This window comes from Leuciscus leuciscus, assembly GCF_965113295.1.
Source record: "Leuciscus leuciscus genome assembly, chromosome: 14".
NCBI lineage: Eukaryota > Metazoa > Chordata > Actinopteri > Cypriniformes > Leuciscidae > Leuciscus > Leuciscus leuciscus.
The window spans coordinates 3,193,850-3,213,406 of NC_138738.1; the positions used below are offsets into that span (position 1 = coordinate 3,193,850).

The 19,557-nt window shown below is 38.6% G+C and overlaps 2 protein-coding genes across 8 annotated transcripts in view; one reads left to right on the forward strand and one right to left on the reverse strand.

Annotated features, from left to right (window-relative positions):
• nat8l2 (N-acetyltransferase 8-like 2) overlaps nucleotides 1-11,575 on the reverse strand; it is a 73,575-nt gene extending 62,000 nt beyond the window's left edge. For both annotated transcript variants that reach the window (XM_082136561.1, XM_082136559.1), the window contains exon 1: nucleotides 11,238-11,575. The gene's annotated coding sequence lies outside the window, so the exon portion shown is untranslated. The remainder of the gene's footprint in view (nucleotides 1-11,237) is intronic.
• slc12a5a (solute carrier family 12 member 5a) overlaps nucleotides 1-19,557 on the forward strand; it is a 179,378-nt gene that overhangs the window by 54,570 nt on the left and 105,251 nt on the right. The window contains exon 1 of one of the 6 annotated variants that reach the window (XM_082136342.1): nucleotides 13,692-15,289. The exons of the other annotated variants lie outside the window; for them this stretch is intronic. Within the exon in view, the coding sequence (XP_081992468.1) occupies nucleotides 15,235-15,289 (55 nt within the window). The 5' untranslated portion in view covers nucleotides 13,692-15,234. Of the gene's footprint in view, nucleotides 1-13,691; nucleotides 15,290-19,557 lie in introns of those variants that run through there. 6 annotated transcript variants of the gene reach the window in all.

Genomic DNA, 19,557 nt, shown 5'->3' on the forward strand with positions numbered 1-19,557 from the left:
GAGGATCTTTCCAAATTTTAGATAAGACCCGCCCTCTCCACTTTTTGAAAAGTTTGATTGATTCACCAGAATGATTGACAATTAGGAGGACCAATAGTATAGGTTACCCACCAGGAAGTAAAACATCCTCCGCTATACCTTTAAGTTCAAAAGAACAGCATTTATTTGAAATAGAAATCTTTTGTCTTTACTGTCACTTTTTTTAATCAATTTAATGTGTCCTTTCTGAATAAAATTGATTGCACAACAGATTGCACAGTAAAACCCCCATATCCGCATTTTTAAAAGACTTTTGCTGTTTTTTAAAAGACAGTCTTTTGCTAATCTTTGAGCGTCCCGCTGTGAACGTTGCGTTGTTGTTTCACACTGCCCACTGCCCTACAATGATCTTTAATGATCTTTTGATAAACAGGCCAAGGAACTTCGGAACTCAAAGACGCTGTTCACGGTCGCTGTTCTTGCCAAAACGCATCATCCTGTAAATTCCCAGGATCCCTTGTCTTACGCAGTCAATTATCACTCAGTGGGCCCGTCCTGACGGAGCCCGTGGGTTTTGATTGAGCTGATTTGAGGACTTCTGACATGTTCAAACATGTGGATGTGTTCTCTAATACACTGCAGCCAGTGCACCAATCCCGTATTTGTCTTCTCTCAATTCCTGAAGCAGTGAACAATAACGTTCAATGATCATAAATGTCACTGTTATAGTTTTTTTTATTGTTTTATATCGAAATGCAACAAGGAAAGCATTACTATAACTGCTGTCCTGTCCCAGGTGTACAGTATTCAAGCCAATGCATTTCAAAATCTACTGAATGTGTTTAAAACCATCGCAGATGTAACAACAAAATAAGAATTGGACAGTGATTTAATAGTTGGCGTAAGCGGCAGATGCTGAAACGTTTTGTGTTGATATGTGGCGTTCATGTCTTTTCATTCACCACAATATATGGCAGAAATTGTTGGTTCAAAGGGACCAAATAAGATTTGAAAGTGATTTGTTCATATCAGTCAGTTGTGACTTTACACTTTGTCTACACTTGTCTTTGCAAGTTCTCTGTCTTAAAGGCTCCTTGATAAAAATGAAACATCAAATAAACTGTTGGATGGAATAAAACGAGTTTTGCTCGATAGTCCTCAGGGCAATTTCAGCATTTTCTGGGTATCTTCATTGTATTGATTTCTCTGTGTGACCGCAACTCCTTTGATATTTGTTTTTATTGAATAAGTGTCTGTCCATTGTGGTTATGTATTATTGGTCAGTTTGATTTGTGACTTAACCTTTACAGATATCTGTGATCGCAAATGGAAAGTCTAATGAAATATAAGTCGTGTTGTACCAGAATCCCATGATCATTTATGTCTCAACCAATTGACCCTATTGTCAATGTGCCTTTCTGCTCACTTATTCTGTGTTTTGTACAGGCACTTTTTTTTGGACGTAAAACTGTAGTTGGCCGCTGTACGTGCTGGTGGTGAGGCTGTTTATTTCTGCAAGATAAAAAAAGTTTTTGATGAACTGCAATGAACTCCTCTCTTCCCAGTCTGTCAGTACCGCTCTGGACTGTGTTTCCCAAAAGCATCGTTAGCCAACTATGGTCGCAAGTTCCGTCGTTATATCATAGTTCAACGAATCTGTGTTTCCTGAAACCATCACACGACAGCTCTCCACCTGTGGTTAGAAGAAGAGTTTCTAGTTTGCATGACATGTGGACTCAATAAATACTTAACTTGAGCAAAATAAGAAAGAATACATACAAATGTAATTTACGTCTTTTAGTTTGTCAAGAGATTTAAAGCATAATTTTTGAATAATGCGCATGTGCGAACGTGCTCTACGTAAGCCTATGATTGAATCTAAAAATAAAGCAAAATAACTGAGAAAAATGAGAATTAGTCCTCAGATGCCATGTCCGTAATTTATAGCAAAACATCTAGCATTAATTCGATCTCAAACAGATTCATTAAAAGTAGTTCCTGTCTCTAAGCTCCTCCTTCTGAAAATCACAATGTGCTCTGATTGGTCGGCTGGATCAGTGTGTTGTGATTGGTCACCCGCTTCGAGCATGTTTGGGAAATGTCCCGTCCCTTACCATAACCGCCAGTTTAACACACTACTAACTCAACCAGGCCCCGCCCCTTTATTCTGCGCATGAATTATTTAAATGAGGAATATTGTGTTCGTTCCCGGAAGAAAACTCAAGACTACAATGGAGGCGTTTCAGGGAGTTCAGAAACACTGACACTGATATAGAGAAGAACTCTATATGCTCAAACAGCAACATTACTTACTGAAGAAAGGTTAATAATATAAAAAAGCATAATAGGACCTCTTTAACGTTAGTGTCTCACAGTTCAGCACATGTTTTCCATACTGAGCTGTCTGTCACTGACTTGTGTACTGTGGTTGTGTGTATATTTCACGAGGTGACTCGACATCTCAGAAGCATTTTAAGGGTGTCATACCTCACCTTCAACAACACTGTTTTTGAGTTTCTGCCACGTTTATAATGTTCCCTACCAATCCTCTGGTGCTGTTAAACTCACTGCTATTTTGTGTTATTGTCAAATCGTATAGGTTGTTTTGTCATGGCGCTGGGCATTTAGACTGGTGGAGAAAACGCTTTACTCGGCTGCACTAAAAACCACTTCAATATGTCGCAGTTAATAAGAAAGGTCAATGTAGCATAGAATTACATCTAATGGCCAGCGGTAATGAGTTTGCCTTTATAGCGCTCTGTTTGCTAAATTAATACATATATGTCAAAGACAAATGGGGAGCACTTTATAGTGTCCGTGTTGCAAAATGTGATTAAATACAAAAACAATAATGATAACAAAATGCATTTACACTCACAATGGGGGGGGGGGGGGGGGGGACATAATTATTTCATACAATATTATAGGTCTTTTCTTTTGGTAGCCTAAAGGAATATTCACCCACAAATTATAAGAAAAAAGTACTTCAGTTATTATTTACATACTATTGTAGTATATATTAAAGGGGTGGTTGATTATGATTTCACTTTTCTAACTTTAGTTAGTGTGTAATGTTGCTGTTTGAGCATAAACAACATCTGCAAAGTTACAACGCTCGAAGTTTAAAGCAAAGGAAGATATTTTCTTTTAAAGAAATTGCTTTTTAAGGACTACAACAAACGGCTGGTAGAGACTACACCACATTCCTCCCGGGTAAGTGACATCACCAACCCTAAAATTTACATAAACCCCGCCCCCTAAACACGATTTATAGATTATCAAGACAGAATATGTTAATCAATGACTAGAAGATAAACACAGATAAGCTGCATAAATTCATCAACTAACCATTCACAAAATGTCCTGTTGCTTCTACATGTTGTCACTTCTTCTTGAGTCTCTCCATCGTTGCCTGAATCTGGTTTGAACATAAAAGGCTGAAAGTTTTAGAAATTTTCAGTGCATGCCTGTGTGAGTGCAAGCTGTTGAAGCTCCGCCCCCTGTGCCGGGAGCAGCAGCTCATTTGCATTTAAAGGAACAGACACAAAATGGTGCGTTTTTGCTCACCCTTTAACATGCTATATAAAAATATCTGTTGGCCATTTAGAGCTAAAACTTCACATACACACTCTGGGGACATCCGAGACTTATTTTACATCTTGTGAAAAGGGCATTATACCACCCCTTTAATATTTTTATATTTTCAGTTTTCGTTTAAATTGTATTATTTCAATTTATTTATTTCAGTTTTAGTTTTATTAATGTGAGTTCTTCCGCTTAAACATTTTATTTCATTTGGTTGGCAAGGAAACATTTCTAATTCGTACAAGTTTTTAAATGAAAAATTTTCGTCTAATATATCTGTTGTCAGATAGTTGCCAAGGCAACATTTATTATGGTACTTCTATAAATTATTACTTTTTGGTACTTTTATGTAAATGTTTTCTGTGCAGTTTATATAATTTAATTATATATATAAATATATATTATTTTATTTGTTGCTATAATTCAAATTCTTTGAAGAGGCTACAAGGCCTTAATTCGTCACACTTAAGCCCTTAATTGAAGCCGAAATCATCCTTTTTTTCTGCCAATGGGCTCCACTAAACTCCATAGTAATTTCTCGCACTGCTGTGCAATTTTATTTGCAGTCAGACTGTGACTGTGACAGAATCCGTCGGTTTACTCTACTGTCATAATATTTGCACTTCCGTCTGATCCGGTACACTTACACACTGACTGCGAGCCGCTCGTTCGTGCCCTATATATCCACATCTGCGTTTGGGAGACACAGATATTTGCCCTCCTTTCTGGCACCTTGGGGGAAAAGGTTTCACAATGCTTGGTAGGGCTCCAATTGAATAGCCAAACACAGTAATTGTACAACTAGCTGATTGCAATGCGTCCTAATGCATAGGGCGACTGGAAAAGAAGCGTTCAAGAGATGTTTAGTGTAATTAGCAAATAACATGTTTGGATGAGCGAGAGTAGAGTCATAACCCGATGCAAGTGAACACCCTACAGCTGGTCTCTTTGGGTTTCTTGATGCATTTGCTGTACAGTTTGTGTGTGCGTGAGCGTAAGATGGGTCAAAATGCCTGCGTCCGACAGGTTAGGCTGCTTGTCTGAACAGGAGCTCCATTTGCATGGATATCTCAGTGGCTATAATGACTACACATCCCCCCTAAGCTCAGCACCAAAAATGGCCTTTATAACAGCGCTGCATGCAAATGCCATATGCAAATACAGCTTCATTAGATCTTCCGCGATTCCTCTGCTCACAGTTTAGCTTTTTTCTCCCGGAGTATGTCTTTTCCCTGCCCTCTTTTCTGTAGGGGGAGGAATTGGGTCAATTCACGCCGTTGTCTATTTCCAGCCTGAGAAAACTCACACAAATGGAAACAAATAATGTTCAACAGATATAGACAGAACTGACATTTAAATGCGTGTCTGTCTGCATGGTTGAATAAGGGTATAGCAATTTCTTGTGTTTTTTTTTTAACTCGATAAATAACAAGCCTTAAAGTCATGAAATCAAAATTGGCCCGTTTGCTTAATCATATTTTTCTGATCTTATTCTGCATGATTCATCAATGCAGTCCAAAAAAATGTGTGTGTGTATTATTAAAATGATTATAAATGTATTATTATATACATTATTTATAAATCTATTATATTTACATATGACGAGTTCAGATGCAAAAGCCTCTAAATGCCATCTGAAATTTTCTTATAGAATGATCATTTTTATTAAGCTTGTATATTTAAGGTCAGTAATTTCACTTAAATGACAATTAATAGGTAATCTTCATTGCCATTTAAGTGAAATTATTGAATTTAAATATATGAGCTTGATAAAAATGATCATACTATAAGAAATTTTCAGATGGCATTTAGAGGCTTTTGCATCTGAACTCTTCATATAAATCAATAATGTAATGAACTTTATGTTTTGTGTAATATAATGGAGATTTGTAAGAAGAATAATTTAAGACACATTATGAATGCAATTGCTTGCGGATGCATTCTCATGTTGACTTCGAGTTAAAATACTTTCTCCTATTCTACTTTTGTTTTGAGTCAACTATAAATAGTCTTTTCTGAAAAGTGAAAAGTTGCTGTCTGAACAACTGCAGATATTGTGCTTGCACAGGTTGTGCATGTAATTGTTACTTTTAATCGACCACTGAGATGTCAGCACTCTTGTCCTGCTCTGCCAGGATGTGTCGGATTCTTGTTGCATCCAGATTCCCAATGCTGCTCATCAACTCTCGCCCCAGAGGTTTTCAGAAAGAAAAAATCCACAATTGTTCTGTCAAGTTCACTTTTAAAACGAATCACCAGCTCAGCATACATCTCCTGTCTGCACCACCAGGCCTGGAAGAAGCTTTTCTCCAGCACTGATGGCTGTTTGTTGTTGCTCGTGAGATGAAGAGAGAGATGGAGATTCAATTCCCCTTAATTTTGATCGCTGTCTAATAGATACACAAAGCAGCGTCGGCCATGTTGTAGCTCTCCATCTGGACTTTGATCTCTTTGAGAGGCCGAGGCCTGAAGAAAGGATCTGGCGCTCTTTTGATGATGCTGCGCTCTGGACCGCTTTGCCTCGGAAAAGATGAATTGAACTTGGAGAAGCTGTTTTCACTGCGCTTGCATAGCCTTCACAGAGACTTAAAGGAGTTCTCAGTTAGGTTTCGTTTACAAGTTTTTCTCGATTGATTAAACACATTTCTTGAAACTATGCCTCATATGCTCAAAACAGTGAACACAAATCCATAACGTCTCACCCAGTTCCCCAAACATCCTATTTTCAGGTCAAAATGAAGCTCTACACTCAAAACCATTCACTCTTGCTGAAAAACCAAACTTTGCCCTCAGACAGGACACACAAGCCCTCACAAACACACACTATAACATAGTCTTACACACTGGTGCAATAAATTCAAAACAACATTTCCAAAACTGGTAAGTTATGTTGCTTGTGGTTCTAGTTTGGGTGTACTCGTTGCCCAGACTCCCTCATAGTCATACCATGGACAAATACATGGGCAACTAGAGTGGCACTGCTTGTCTCTTTGGCCTTCCCCTTCCCCTTCCCCTTCCCCTTCCCCTTCCCCTTTCCCTTCCCCTTCCCCCCCCCCCCTTCCCTTTTACAGTTTTTCTCAATTGTTTACACACAAATTCTGGTACTTGAGACACAATGACCACAACATGTAACTCATTCACCAACCCCCTGAACCAATTCTGCTAAACTACAAGCACAATTCCTGCTTTACACTCAAATTGTACTTCTAAAACACACTTTTTTCAAAACACTACACACAATTCTCTGCTTTTGGCACAACATTTCATGCAGAAAATCTCTTGTTTTCACAAGGAACACACTGCCATTCAAATATGCACACTGACTCATCACATGGGCAAACACCCGTCACACAGTTTTACAATTAGCAATCAGAGCTTTAGCATAAAAGGGCAACAGGTGAGCTCTTCAGTGGTGCAATGGATGCCAACATTAGATTTATTTATTTTTTACTGTAACTGTACATTCAATTCTTCTGTTGTTTTGTATGTAGTATGTGTATGTACAACTTTGTGTTGGTTGGGATGTACACTGTGTACATTGTTTTTGTGGGAAAAATAAAATATATTTGTTACCATGTATTTGTGTGTTCTGAGTATAAAAACAATATTCTCAAATATTTTACAACACACTTATGTATGTACTGTCTGTAGTAAGTGTAACACTGAACAAAAAAAAGGCCTAAGTCATTATGATGAATGGAGAAGAAGTGTTTTCCATTCATCATAGTGTTTTCCATTGAGCACATCAGTGTTCAACTGGTTCTTATAAATGTCTATTCATATGATGGTTTGTGTGTGTCATTTGAAAACAAAATACCATTTTGAGAAGAAATAACATTGTTTTGAATGTAAAGTTTCATTTTGCAGGAGAATTGAGGGGTTTTGCCCATTGTGTGTGTTTTTTTGGATTTGTGTGTAGAGTTCTGAGAATATGAGGCATGCTTTCAGAAAATGTGTGTAAACAATCGAGAAAAACTGTATCTATCTATTGAAGGTTCTGATTGGTGTGTGATCAATTTTGACTCTTAGTGTTTCCACTTGGGTAATTGTGTGCTAAATGAGCTGAAACTGTGCTGACTTGAGTGAACAATATTGAATGCTAGTGCTTTATACATGACAACATGGTGTAGGCAATGAGAAATTAAGGGATTTGTGTGTAGAGTTTTGTAGTGACAATTCAACAAATCTGACTCATGTGTCAAAACAGGGGAATAGTGTTTAAAGTTTAGGGAAATTGGTGTGTTTTTTGATAAACGGCGTTATGGTTTTGAAATTTTAGTTCAAAAGCCTGGTTATAGTATTTAAGCAATTGGGAAAAACTGTAAGAATCATCTTCAACTCAGATGTTTTCCCAAAAAATTCCTCTGGAGACATTAAAAGAGACACAAATGCTTCAAAAGTTTTCATACAGTAAAAGTATTGAGCTGTGAAATGACTAAGGAGAGAAGCTCAGACGATGATGAGGATTCATATTGAGGTCTGTCTATTGATTGCAGACTGTATCTTGGCAAATCGTTTGAGATCCCTTCTGAAACTCTAGAAGAGATTATAGTTTGTTTTTTGTCAGGAGAAACATCTGAGAAGCGGGTGACAAACAGTGACTCGATTAGCCCTCTCTTTAAATGAATTGTTGTCTAAGAGAAACTATTGAGTTATATATTTGATAGATCTCATTTGTGCTGTCAGCGCCTCCAGGTACAATGCATGTAACAACGCCAAGTAATTCTCACAAGTTGCTTTGGAGAAAGATGCATTTACGGAGCTGCAGAAGTCATGGCATAAATTATCTGTGGGTACATTAAATTTGCAGGACTCTCTACAGTACGAGGTGGAAGTAATGAAACAGAGTCCTTACCACGTACAAAGCACTTACACATGCCTATATGAGATACTCCGACATTTACCAAGCATGGATTGCCAATCCTCGGCAACTCGAGGGTATGATTAGATTTGTTTGTGAAAGGGAAGGACAATTTCTGTGCAGTCAGTTCAGAGGAAACAATTTGAGCTGCAGATGGATCTCCATCATTCGATTAAACTCACCGATAGTAAGCAGACAGACAGCTAGATGAAAGATTGAGTCAACAAATCTGATGCCGTTTTCACTTCAAACTTCTCTCCGACCAATCACAGCCCTTCGGCATCCTTAACCCAGTATCTCTGGGTGTGTGCAATTGCCTAATGAGTCCTTTTAAAGGTTAATGAAGGGGGTTTGTGCTCCGGGCACAAACATTATCAGACTTTGAGTACTAAGCGAGTGAAGCTCAGATGAATCTAATGAAGAGGAAAGTCATTAGGAGAGAAGCGATCACGCTGCGTGCTCTCCGTTCCTCAGATGTGATAGCGGGGGCCGTGATGGACGATTGTTTGCTGCTTTATCACACTTTGTTTGTTTGATTTCCCAGGGCCGCAGCTTCACTGCTCAAGGGAAGGTGGGCATAGAGCGACTCCTCACCACGCGTACACAAGTGGTCACCCTCCTCCTCAGATCTAATCCAGTTTCCACACGAGATGGCCGCCCATCCTTTCGGTATTTCGAGTGTTTGTTCATTAAGGAACAGCCTCGAGTCCTAATATGGCAGCTATTCAGCCCAGACCATCAGAGAAACTCATCACAGAAGGAATAGATCGTACCCTCAGCGTTTTATTGTTGTCGCCTTATTAAGATTGGCTGTGAAGATTGTTTCAATCACCAAGGTTTTTCTTCATCAGAAAGGTTTTTCATTCATTGCAAAGAGGTTTTGAGCTTCCTGGCATTGCATTGATGCTTCTAGGTTGTATATTTAGGCTGGATGTTGCATAGTTATTTTTTATTATTTTTTGGATGTTGCTGTGGTTTTGACTGGAATGGATGGGTGTATGAGGCCATATATTAAATGTAGTAGGGGTGTAATGGTTCGCAGTTGATCCGTACAAACCAGGCCCAATGGGTCGGCACGCATGTGTTTCATGGATTAATTGCTAAGTTTAACCATCATAGAGGGAAAGTAAACACCAAATTGATTCCTCTTTTGCATCTTGCTCTTGAATGGACACATACACGCAAAATTAGGATAAAAAGCCTGTCTTGGCTAGTACTCACGTAAGCACAGTCGGTTATGTCTTAAGTGAACGTGATCAATTGAGAAAGAAATCGGATGTGTATCATTATATTGGATCCGTGCATTAGCTCTTAAAGTGACAGCAGCTTATAAATACCTGCTGCTGTTTATGTCATTAATGTTAAACAAAAAACAAAAGATGGCGTTAACAAAGTTGAATCTATATTTAACACTATGCAGTGTTATTTTACATTTAATTATTTCATTTCTCTTCCTGAATAATACTCTTAGACCTTATATTGTATATTTCGATGCTTATAATTAGTGTATTTGTTCTTGTTTCTTTACTGACCCTTCACTTATCTTTAATAATGTCTGAACTTTTTTCTGATTCGAAAAAGATCTGATCTGTGCCTCAAAACCCATAATATGATCCGAACCGTGAGTTTTGTGATCTGTTGCACCACTAAAATAAAGATTTGTGTGGCCATTTTTATATGTCAAGCTTTACAGAGTTATTTCAAGAATTTCAATGATTGTTCTCCCAAATCAGAAATTCTGCCGACTGTCTGGATCTGCTTATATGTGAATACACGTGATCTTATTCACTGAACTGTCTTTCTGACGTAAACACATTCAGAACCAACATTCAGGGATTGTGACTTAATGCCGCTGGGCACTCAGGTGTGTAAATGGCATCATGTAACAGGCCTGTGTCATTGCTCTGTCACTGTGTGTGTGTGTGTGTGTGTACCACCACTGAGCTTCAGCTGCCCGACCACCCCAGCTGTGTAACAACGCCACCTGATCCTGCCCTGCTTTGTGTACAACAACTCTCTATATTGACCCACAATCTTCAGTGGTTGGTTAGGCCCTGGGGGAAGACATCCTCACCTGGAGCACTGCTCTTCTATAGCTTGTTCTGGCACAGCTGTCTTTGGGTATGTCACTTTATATCGGTTTTGATTGGTTAGCCACCTAGCAGATAAGGACCTGAGCTGCCAGCCTATTAGATGAATGGAACTGGCAGATGCACGGCCAAAAGAAAGTCGCTGTTTGGATTTAAATAGGCAAACGCTTAAGAATCAATGATTGGATCATTATTGCAGTGATTATTATGTTTCTAGCATGTTATGTGATTGGCAACAGTTCTTCTAACCCTGATTGATGGAGTGTGTAGCTTTTAATTTCTAAAAGGCACACTATGCAAGATTTGTACCTTAAAATCACGACTTGCTTCACGGCACGACGTCAACAACATATGAAGCGGCCTCTATGGAAGACACTAGCACGCATTTCAGACGTGAATCATGGCGGAGTCAACGAAGAAAACAAAGAAAGCGTGGTCGGAAGAGTGCAGAGACGGCTCTGCGTGAGTGGTATTTACGACAGTAATGTTAAATACAAGTACTCGCTGTTTGAGAAAAACGGAAACTGCATAGTGTGCCTTTAAACAATCATGTAGGAAGACACATCATGGCCATATACCAGGATGATAATAAAGATTCATCAGGCTCAAATTGTGAAAGAATGGTTGGGAGGAGCATGAAGAATAATTTTCACACATGAATGAGTCCAGACCTTAAAGGGATAGTTCACTTTGAAATTAAATTTTGGTATGTTTTAGCTTACCTCAAGGGCATCCAATATGTCGGTGTCTTTGTTTCCGCAGTAGTTTCAATTTTGATATTTTTAGGTCAAACCGTTCTTGTCTGTCAGTCATATAATGCAGGTCTATGGTCACCACCTCAAAGAGCATGCACAGAGAAGTCCATATTAAACAATTCCCCATCGTAAGTACACATTGATGGCCTAAGACACGAAACGAGCGGTTTGTGTGAGAAAACGAACAGTATTTATATCGTTTTTACCTCTACACAACCACGTCCAAGTGATCTGAGGGCGCGCGCGCTTCCTGGTGTGTGACGTGTGCGCGCGTTCTGGCTTAGTCAAGCGCCGGAAAGTGTACAAGAGGTAAAAACGATATAAATACTGTTCGTTTTCTCACACAAACCGCTTGTTTCGTGTCTTAGGCCATCAATGTGTACTTACGATGGGGAATTGTTTAATATGGACTTCTCTGTGCATGCTCTTTGAGGTGGTGACCATAGACCTGCATTATATGACTGACAGACAAGAACGGTTTGACCTAAAAATATCAAAATTGAAACTACTGCGGAAACAAAGACACCGACATCTTGGATGCCCTTGAGGTAAGCTAAAACATACCAAAATTTAATTTCAAAGTGAACTATCCCTTTAAATCTTTAAGATAGATAGACTTATCTATCTTTAAGTCTTTGGGATGTGCTGGAGGAGACTTCACAGAGTGCTGGACTCTTGCATTGACAATACAAGATCTTGACCAAAAACTAATGCACCTCTTGATGGAAATAAATGTTGTGATGTTATTTCCATCGAGAGGTGCATACATTTTTGGTCAAGATCTTGTCCTGAATTTATATTATTTAAAATATTTATATGGTTTTTAGCCTTTGTTGGCACTATTTTTGTCCGCCGCGAAGTAAAAATTGAATTGATGTGCTGTAAATTGACAAGTATCATTGGTTAACTTCAAGTGCATAACTCACATTATCATATAGTGTTAAATAACCACTATTGCTATTGCAAAATGTGCACTCCAGACCTGATCAAAGTATTCTGATAGGTAATCGAGTTTAAACATGCAATGTGTCATGAGATGTGGTTTCTGTGTGCAGTGCATGTCTCTTCTCCATCCCTGTTGAGGCGTCCACTTGGTTGTGCGCTGCCTGTATGGTAGAGGTGCGTTCAGGAGAGCCGAGCGCTGACAGCTTTTGTAATTGAGTGCTTACAGGTCACAGACCATTTCAGACGTGAGCTCTCCTCGCCGCGACAGAGTCTTCCTGACAGCTCTTATCCCAAAAATAGCCCCATTCCAGCTGAGTTGGCCCGAGTGGCTTGTCTTGCATGGTGGCGTGAATTGAGAAGAAGAGGCACGCGTCGTTTTGAGAGTTTCACGACAGGGTGCTTCATAAACCTCCATCAGACAGTCCTTCTGTGCTTGTGAGATCTCATTTAATAGACCTTATTCAGAGCAGCGCCATGTTTGATTTTTAATGGTAATGAAAGCGAGGCTGTGAGGGACAGACATGCATCTCTTCAATGGGCTGTACTGTTATTTAATGTGTTGTTCTGCTCATGAAACACTGGGAAAATAAATTTCAGTTGACAAAAAACTCCCGACAATATAAGATGTGGAAAATTGTAAGTAATCTAGGAGCTTTATACAGCTTTTTACAGCGGATGGCATTGGAAACACAGCAAGTCTGTCCCTCACAGCCTCGCTTTCATACCTGTCATGGCGCTGCTCTGAATAAGGTCTATAGAGATGTTTCACACTCTCCAGAGTTCTACATTTATATGAATGTGTTGCAAATCAAGTGTTGTGTAATCAAGTCAAGTCACCTTTAATTTTATAGGAAGCTTTACAGTTATCAACAGCAAAAAATATATATTTAATGATGCAAACAGAGTTCAATTCGGCTGTAAAGCAGCTCTAAAAAGAAAAGAAAGTGTCATTGTTCTGCTAAAGTTGATTCAGTTCTGTTGTAAAGATCATCAATTATTAAATTAGTTCAGTTCGCCTGTAAAGCAGCTCTGCTGTCGTCCAGTTCATTTCTCATCAAACATTGTCTGTCCAGTCAGATCAATAGTATTGTTGAGTATTAAGTATTAATGTTGGTGATGATGTAATGGCACCCTGAGTATTGCAAAACACTACAAATTAAGTGATTTATGAGTTTGATACATACAGTTTGCAGTAGCATTGTATTTTGCCATACAATTTTTTTTTGCTTTTGAATAAAATCTACTTTTAAAATAAATATGGCATTGTTTTTAGTCCAAAGAAAATTTTTATTTTTGTAATTTTATTGTTTTTATATAAATACCCACTTTTATCTTTATTAAAGCGTGATTTAAATTGACACCATTTTTTTTATTCAGTGACAAATGTTACTTTTTTTGCATCAACAATAAGCACAATACGATATATAATAAATGCAATAAAATAAGAGGATTTGCTCTTAAGTTGTAACAGCTTTTAGCAGTGTGTTTTTTTTTTTTATAATTTAACCAAACAATCCTAAAGCAATGAAAAATAAGCGGGCATCATGAATATGGATCCATCTCGTACTGTAGAAAATGAGTAATGCCGATTGCCCTGATGACTTGACTGAAATCAGCTGAGATTAACAAGACCGGTGATCTCGTTACCGCTTCAGTTTCAGTCTCATTCTCACTCCGGTGACATCGGGACCCAACATATGAATGCAGGAGACGTATCAGCTTGCATCCGAATAAGAGCTTTTGTGCCGTTCCAGTGGATGGTGTGAGATCCCTGTAGATATTAGAAATCATTTATGAGCACTGGTGTGTGTGTGTGTGTGTGTGGTAATTGGAAAAAATCCCCTCCGTCTACACCGGGGGCGTCCGCTTCTCATGTAGACGCATTAATGTCTTTCAAAAGCATGTGAATTGTTTTTGTGACTCGTGGCGAAATGCATTTTTCTTTCTCTCGGCGTCCTTCAGCGCCGCGTAATTCGGTCACTTAATAGATTTTGTGTGACTGCAGGATACCTGGAATCTGATTCTGAACTGTGCATCTGTTCTCCGGCCTGGACGATCCAAACGCATCAGCTGGGAGAATCTGAATGGAGCGCTTGGATAAAAGACTCCAGCTTGCATCTGTGTCCGTTTCCTTTTTTCCCTTCTATCTCCATTTTCCACTCTATTCTTCCCTGTCTCCACGTCTCTTGTTTGCTCTGAGCCTTCAATGATGTGAGCCCGCTGATCGCATTGATTGTGTTTTACAAAACAAATTTGCAGGCACAGAATGCAGTTATTTGATGACATGAGTGGCTGAAAGAGGATTTTGACCAACCTACAGTAGGAAACAACCAATGATTCCTCAGGAGAGGTGTGTGTGTGTGTGTTACTTTACTGAATGATCAGACTTAAAGTTTTCACGATAAAATCCATCAGGTGGAAAAATCCAACAATGAAGTCTTACAATGGAGGGACTCAAGCCTGAATATCACAGAGACTTGACTTTCTTTTTTTATTAGAGACTGTTTGAAAACAGCATGCTTAAATCCCTCTGATTATCTAGACAACTGCATGTTTTCATTTTAATTTGACTACCTTTGTGTTAACATTCTGTCAGCCACTACACTGAACGCATGTGTGCACGGATACCCATGTGCATGAGCGAGTGTGTGGGAGAAGGAGAGAGAGAGAGAGAGAGAGAGAGAGAGAGAGCATGTTCCATCATCCAGTAAACTCCAGTCGCTCTGAGCTGTCGAATCCTCCTCCTACGAGAGAGAGAGAGAGAGAGAGAGAGAGAGAGAGGGAGTCACGCTACAGCCAAGAGAGGAGAGGAGAGCGCGAGAAGAAGAGAATCAGAGGAGAAAAACGCGCATCTCTCGATCCGTTGGCCGGTGATTTCCTCACAGCTCTCGGCAGGGGACGGAAGGTGGGCAGAGCAGTCCATCTTTTTCTCACACATCTCCTCGTTTGGCCGTTCTTCTGCTTTTCTCCCCTGAGCGGAGGACAGTTTTAGGGGAGCGAGGGCATTTGGAGAGGCAGGATGGTCAACAACCTGACCGAATGCGAGGAGGCAGAGGGGGCCGCCAACAGCCAGGGTGAGTGGAGGAATCTCACACACACACACACACACACAGGGTTCGAGCCTCGGGTTGCTGGCCATGACTGGTCCTCTCCTGTATACTGCATGGCTGCTGTGAGTGGAATAGTAATAGGCTGTTGTAGTTGTGTCTGTACATGTAGCGACTCGCTCCGTGCGCCTCTGTTTGTTTTCAAGCGTGTCACAGAAAAGCAGAAAGCTTCGGTGGAAGGGGAACCTCTCTGCCGTCACACACTGGCATCATGCTCTGAGAACTCCTCTGGTACAGACGGAGATGCCGTCGTCAAATCTGAGACTGTCTCACTGTTTTTAACCTGATTCTGTAAGGTAGCATCCAGTGCTGTGGGTCGTTTAGTTTAAGCTGTTTATGGAGTTTTTTTTATTTTTTTTATATTAATATTGCGAATTATATATATTATTGTTATTTAATATTATTATTTAATCCTCGTCGCTTTAATAGTCAAGTTGGAGAGTGCTGAGACATTTTTGGATTTTGGATTTATTATTTTATTGTTATTATAAAATTTATTGTTAATAATTTTGTTTAATTTTTAATTATAAAATCATTTTATCCATGCCACTTTAGAGGTGTTGAAAAGGAAAGTTCAGAGTTTTTTTTTTTTTTTTTTACTTTTCATTTTTATTTTATTTTTCATTTTTCATTTATTTTCATATTTTATGTAAAAAAAAAAAAAAAAATCCTTCATTTCTCTAGTGACTCCAGCAGAAGAGTGCCGTGACTTTTACAGCTGTATAATCTCCTCCATCAGGTCGACATTGCACACGTCTCCATCTCTCTAACAGTTCCTTTGCCCATGACACCCAGACATTCGCTGCTCCCTTCCTTAGACAATGAAATGTCATTCAATTACATTTGGATTTCACTCAGTTATGCTCCTTTTCATCAGACGTGACTCTCTGATCAGTGTGTTTAACAGGCGTCAGCAGCTGTTGGTGTGTGTTTAGACTCTTTGATCTGATCAGGAGGCAGTTCTTCACACAGCACATACATCACACACACGGTTATATGGCACAAATCAGATTGGGGAACTGTTTAATGGCATTTCCCTACTCTGTTTTCATCCTCTATTGCATTGGATTATTGTTCAGTCTACATTTAGTGCACCTGCTTTTGTTGCCTCAGATTTGTGCCTTTTAGGTCCATTTAATGCCCTATAAACCCAAACCCAGAATGTGATCCAGGTATGTGGATGTTCTGCTGTCCGTGGTCCTGAATCCAGACGCACGATCACTCAGCCCTGCCGAGCGCTGTCCAGGGTCCTGATTTATCCCTTTCATTACAAGCTGAGGCGGATTATCAGGAGATTTAGGCGAGCATCTCGCCGTCCCACTACACTAAGATGAAAGGCATCCGTCCTCCAGATGCATTCTGCGTCATCCGCTTCAGCATATTCATGAGATGCCGCTCGGTTAATTATTTGGAGGAGAGTTTGTTCCAGGCTTGATGGAAAAAGAATTTATTTAGAATACATATATATATATATATATATATATAGAGAGAGAGAGAGAGAGAGAGAGAGAGAGAGAGAGAGAGATTTTTTTATGTTTTTGAAAGAAGTCTCTTATCGGCAAATTAGACTGATTTCTGAAGGATCATGTGACTGAAGACTGGAGTATTCAACTTTGCATCACAGAAATAAATTACACTATAATATATTCAAATAGAAAATGGTTATTTAAAATTGTAATAATATTTCACAATATTACTGTTTTTACAGTATTTTTGATCAAATAAATGCATCCTTGGTGAGCAGAAGAGACTTCTTTTAAAAATGTTTTAAAAATCTTTATTCTTTTGAAGGGTAGGCTAGTGTGTATATTTTTAATTCTATTTATTTATTTATTTATTATATGTAATTTTATATTATTTATTAGTATTATGTATAATATTTATTATATATTTACCTTTATCATAACTTTTATGATAATTCAAATAATCGATTTGACAGCACTAATATTTATATAATAGAATTTATGTATTTATTTGTTTGTTTGTTAGTTTGTTGTGAGAAATACTCGGCATTGGCCAATTAGCATCTAAAAGCAAAAAAAAAAATGTATTATAATTTATTATTTTGTTTTGCTTCATGTGTGTCTTCCGGTGACTTGAAGGACTCCAGTAGAGTGTCCCGACCTGTCGCTATGAGGTTGTGTTCACTGATGTGTGACTTTTAGTGCTCTGTAATCTCATCTATCCAGTCGGCATTGAATAAATCTTCATCACTGTCACGGTAACAATAGTGGCTCTTCACTGAGGGAACACAACAGGGGTTTGCTGCTCCCCTCCCACAGCTCTGCACATACACTAATATTTACACTCAGCTAGATTGAATGAGTGCATGTACAGTTGAACATATATTTAAAATGCATTTTCCCTATCGACCGTGTTCGATGTTAGAACTGCAACTGCATAGCAACACCCCGGCAACCACCCACAACACCTCAGCATCTTTCCAGTCAGAATGATTTTCCTTATAAAAAATCTGTTTTTAGTGATTATGTTTCTGTTTTCATCACTTGACCTTCCCCTGTGAAGCCGCAGTCAGTGCTTATCAACAGAGTGATACATTGGAGGATATCAGAGATAGACAGAGGACGTGGCTGTGAGAAGGACTGTGGATGAGTCTTTCAGAGATAAGAGGTTATTGTGCTATTCGTCAGCACAAACCCTGGCGCTGTGGCGGTGAGGACTGTACAGTGACACAGGGATGATCAGTCACTGTTTTACAGTGTGAACGCGGATGATTAATGCCGCTGTCATGCAGTGATGTAGATGCTGCGGTCTTGTGTCTTATGAAGGTCTGTGGCTAGACAGCATTTTAATGCAACAGGTGACATTATGATTTGGATGCTTTTGGTCGATGAGAGGCTTTCGTTGCTATTGGAGCTTCCCTTCATTTGTGTTTGTTTGGATTGCAATTGTTTTGCTTGCAAAAGTTTGGGTTTATATTTTTTTTTAAAAAGAGGCTGCATTTATTTGATTAAAAATACAGTAAAAACTGATGTATTGTGAAATATTTGTACAATGTCAAATATCTGTTTTCTATGTGAATTTATTAGTAAAATGTCATTTATTCCTGTGATCAAAGCTGAATTTTCAGCATCATTCCTCCAGTCTTCAGTGTCACATGATCATTATAATATGATGATTTGCTGCTCAAGAAACATTTATGATTATCAATGTTAAAATATTTCATATTCATGTTCATATTTTTGTGGAATTATGTTATGGAAACGTGATACATTGTTTTTCATGATTCTTTGAAGAATAGAACAAATTTATATGAAATAGAAATCTTTTGTGACATTATAAATGTCTTTATTTTCAATTGAATGCATCATTGCGGAAATAAAAAGTTAATTTCTTTAAAAAAAATGTAATAACGGTAGAGTAGTTTATAGGTAACGCTTTACAATAAGCTTTCATTAGTTAACTATTTTAGTTAACATGAACTAAGAATTAACTATTAATCTTAGTTCACATTAATATCGACATTTACGAATACATTATTGAAATCAGAAGTTGTATTTGTTAACGTTAGTTAATGCACTGTGAACTAACATGAACAAACAATGATTGACTGTATTTTTATCAACCAACTTTAACAAAGATTAATAAATACAAATGTATTTCTCATTGTTACTTCATTTTAGTTAATACATTAACTAATGTTAACAAATGAGACCTTATTGTAAAGTGTCACCAGTTCTCATGATATTCCAGATTTTTTTATTTTTTTTCTACCAAGCTGCTCAAATGCTGATTCTTGCATGTTTCAAGATTGATTGTGACACATTTGAATGGGTTGAAATGACTCCTACAGTGATCCAGTGTCCTGTTCTGACAGAAAAGACATTGTCTGCATCATCTCAACGGAGATAATCCTTATTACACCCTAACTTTTATTGAGGAAACAGTCTGAAAAAGTATAGTTCAAGGGAAGATAGATGAGGGAGAGGAATGATTCGGTATTGTGGATGTGATAGAATCGTCGTGTCAGAGTTCAGAAAGACTGATTTGATGTCTCTTTCTTGAGGGCCCTCTGGGTCCAAAAGTCACTCTGTGTGTCTATTCTGTCCTCACTCGCTCTGATTCCCTTCATCGAGGGGTTAATGACTGTCCCGTCCACCTCTCTCGCTCATTCTCTCTCTGCAGCGTCTGCTGAAGGTCTTTAATAATGTTTGGTTAAGGCTGAGCCCGTGAGCGGCCCTCTGTTTCAGCAGAGATTCTCTTAATGCGTCACA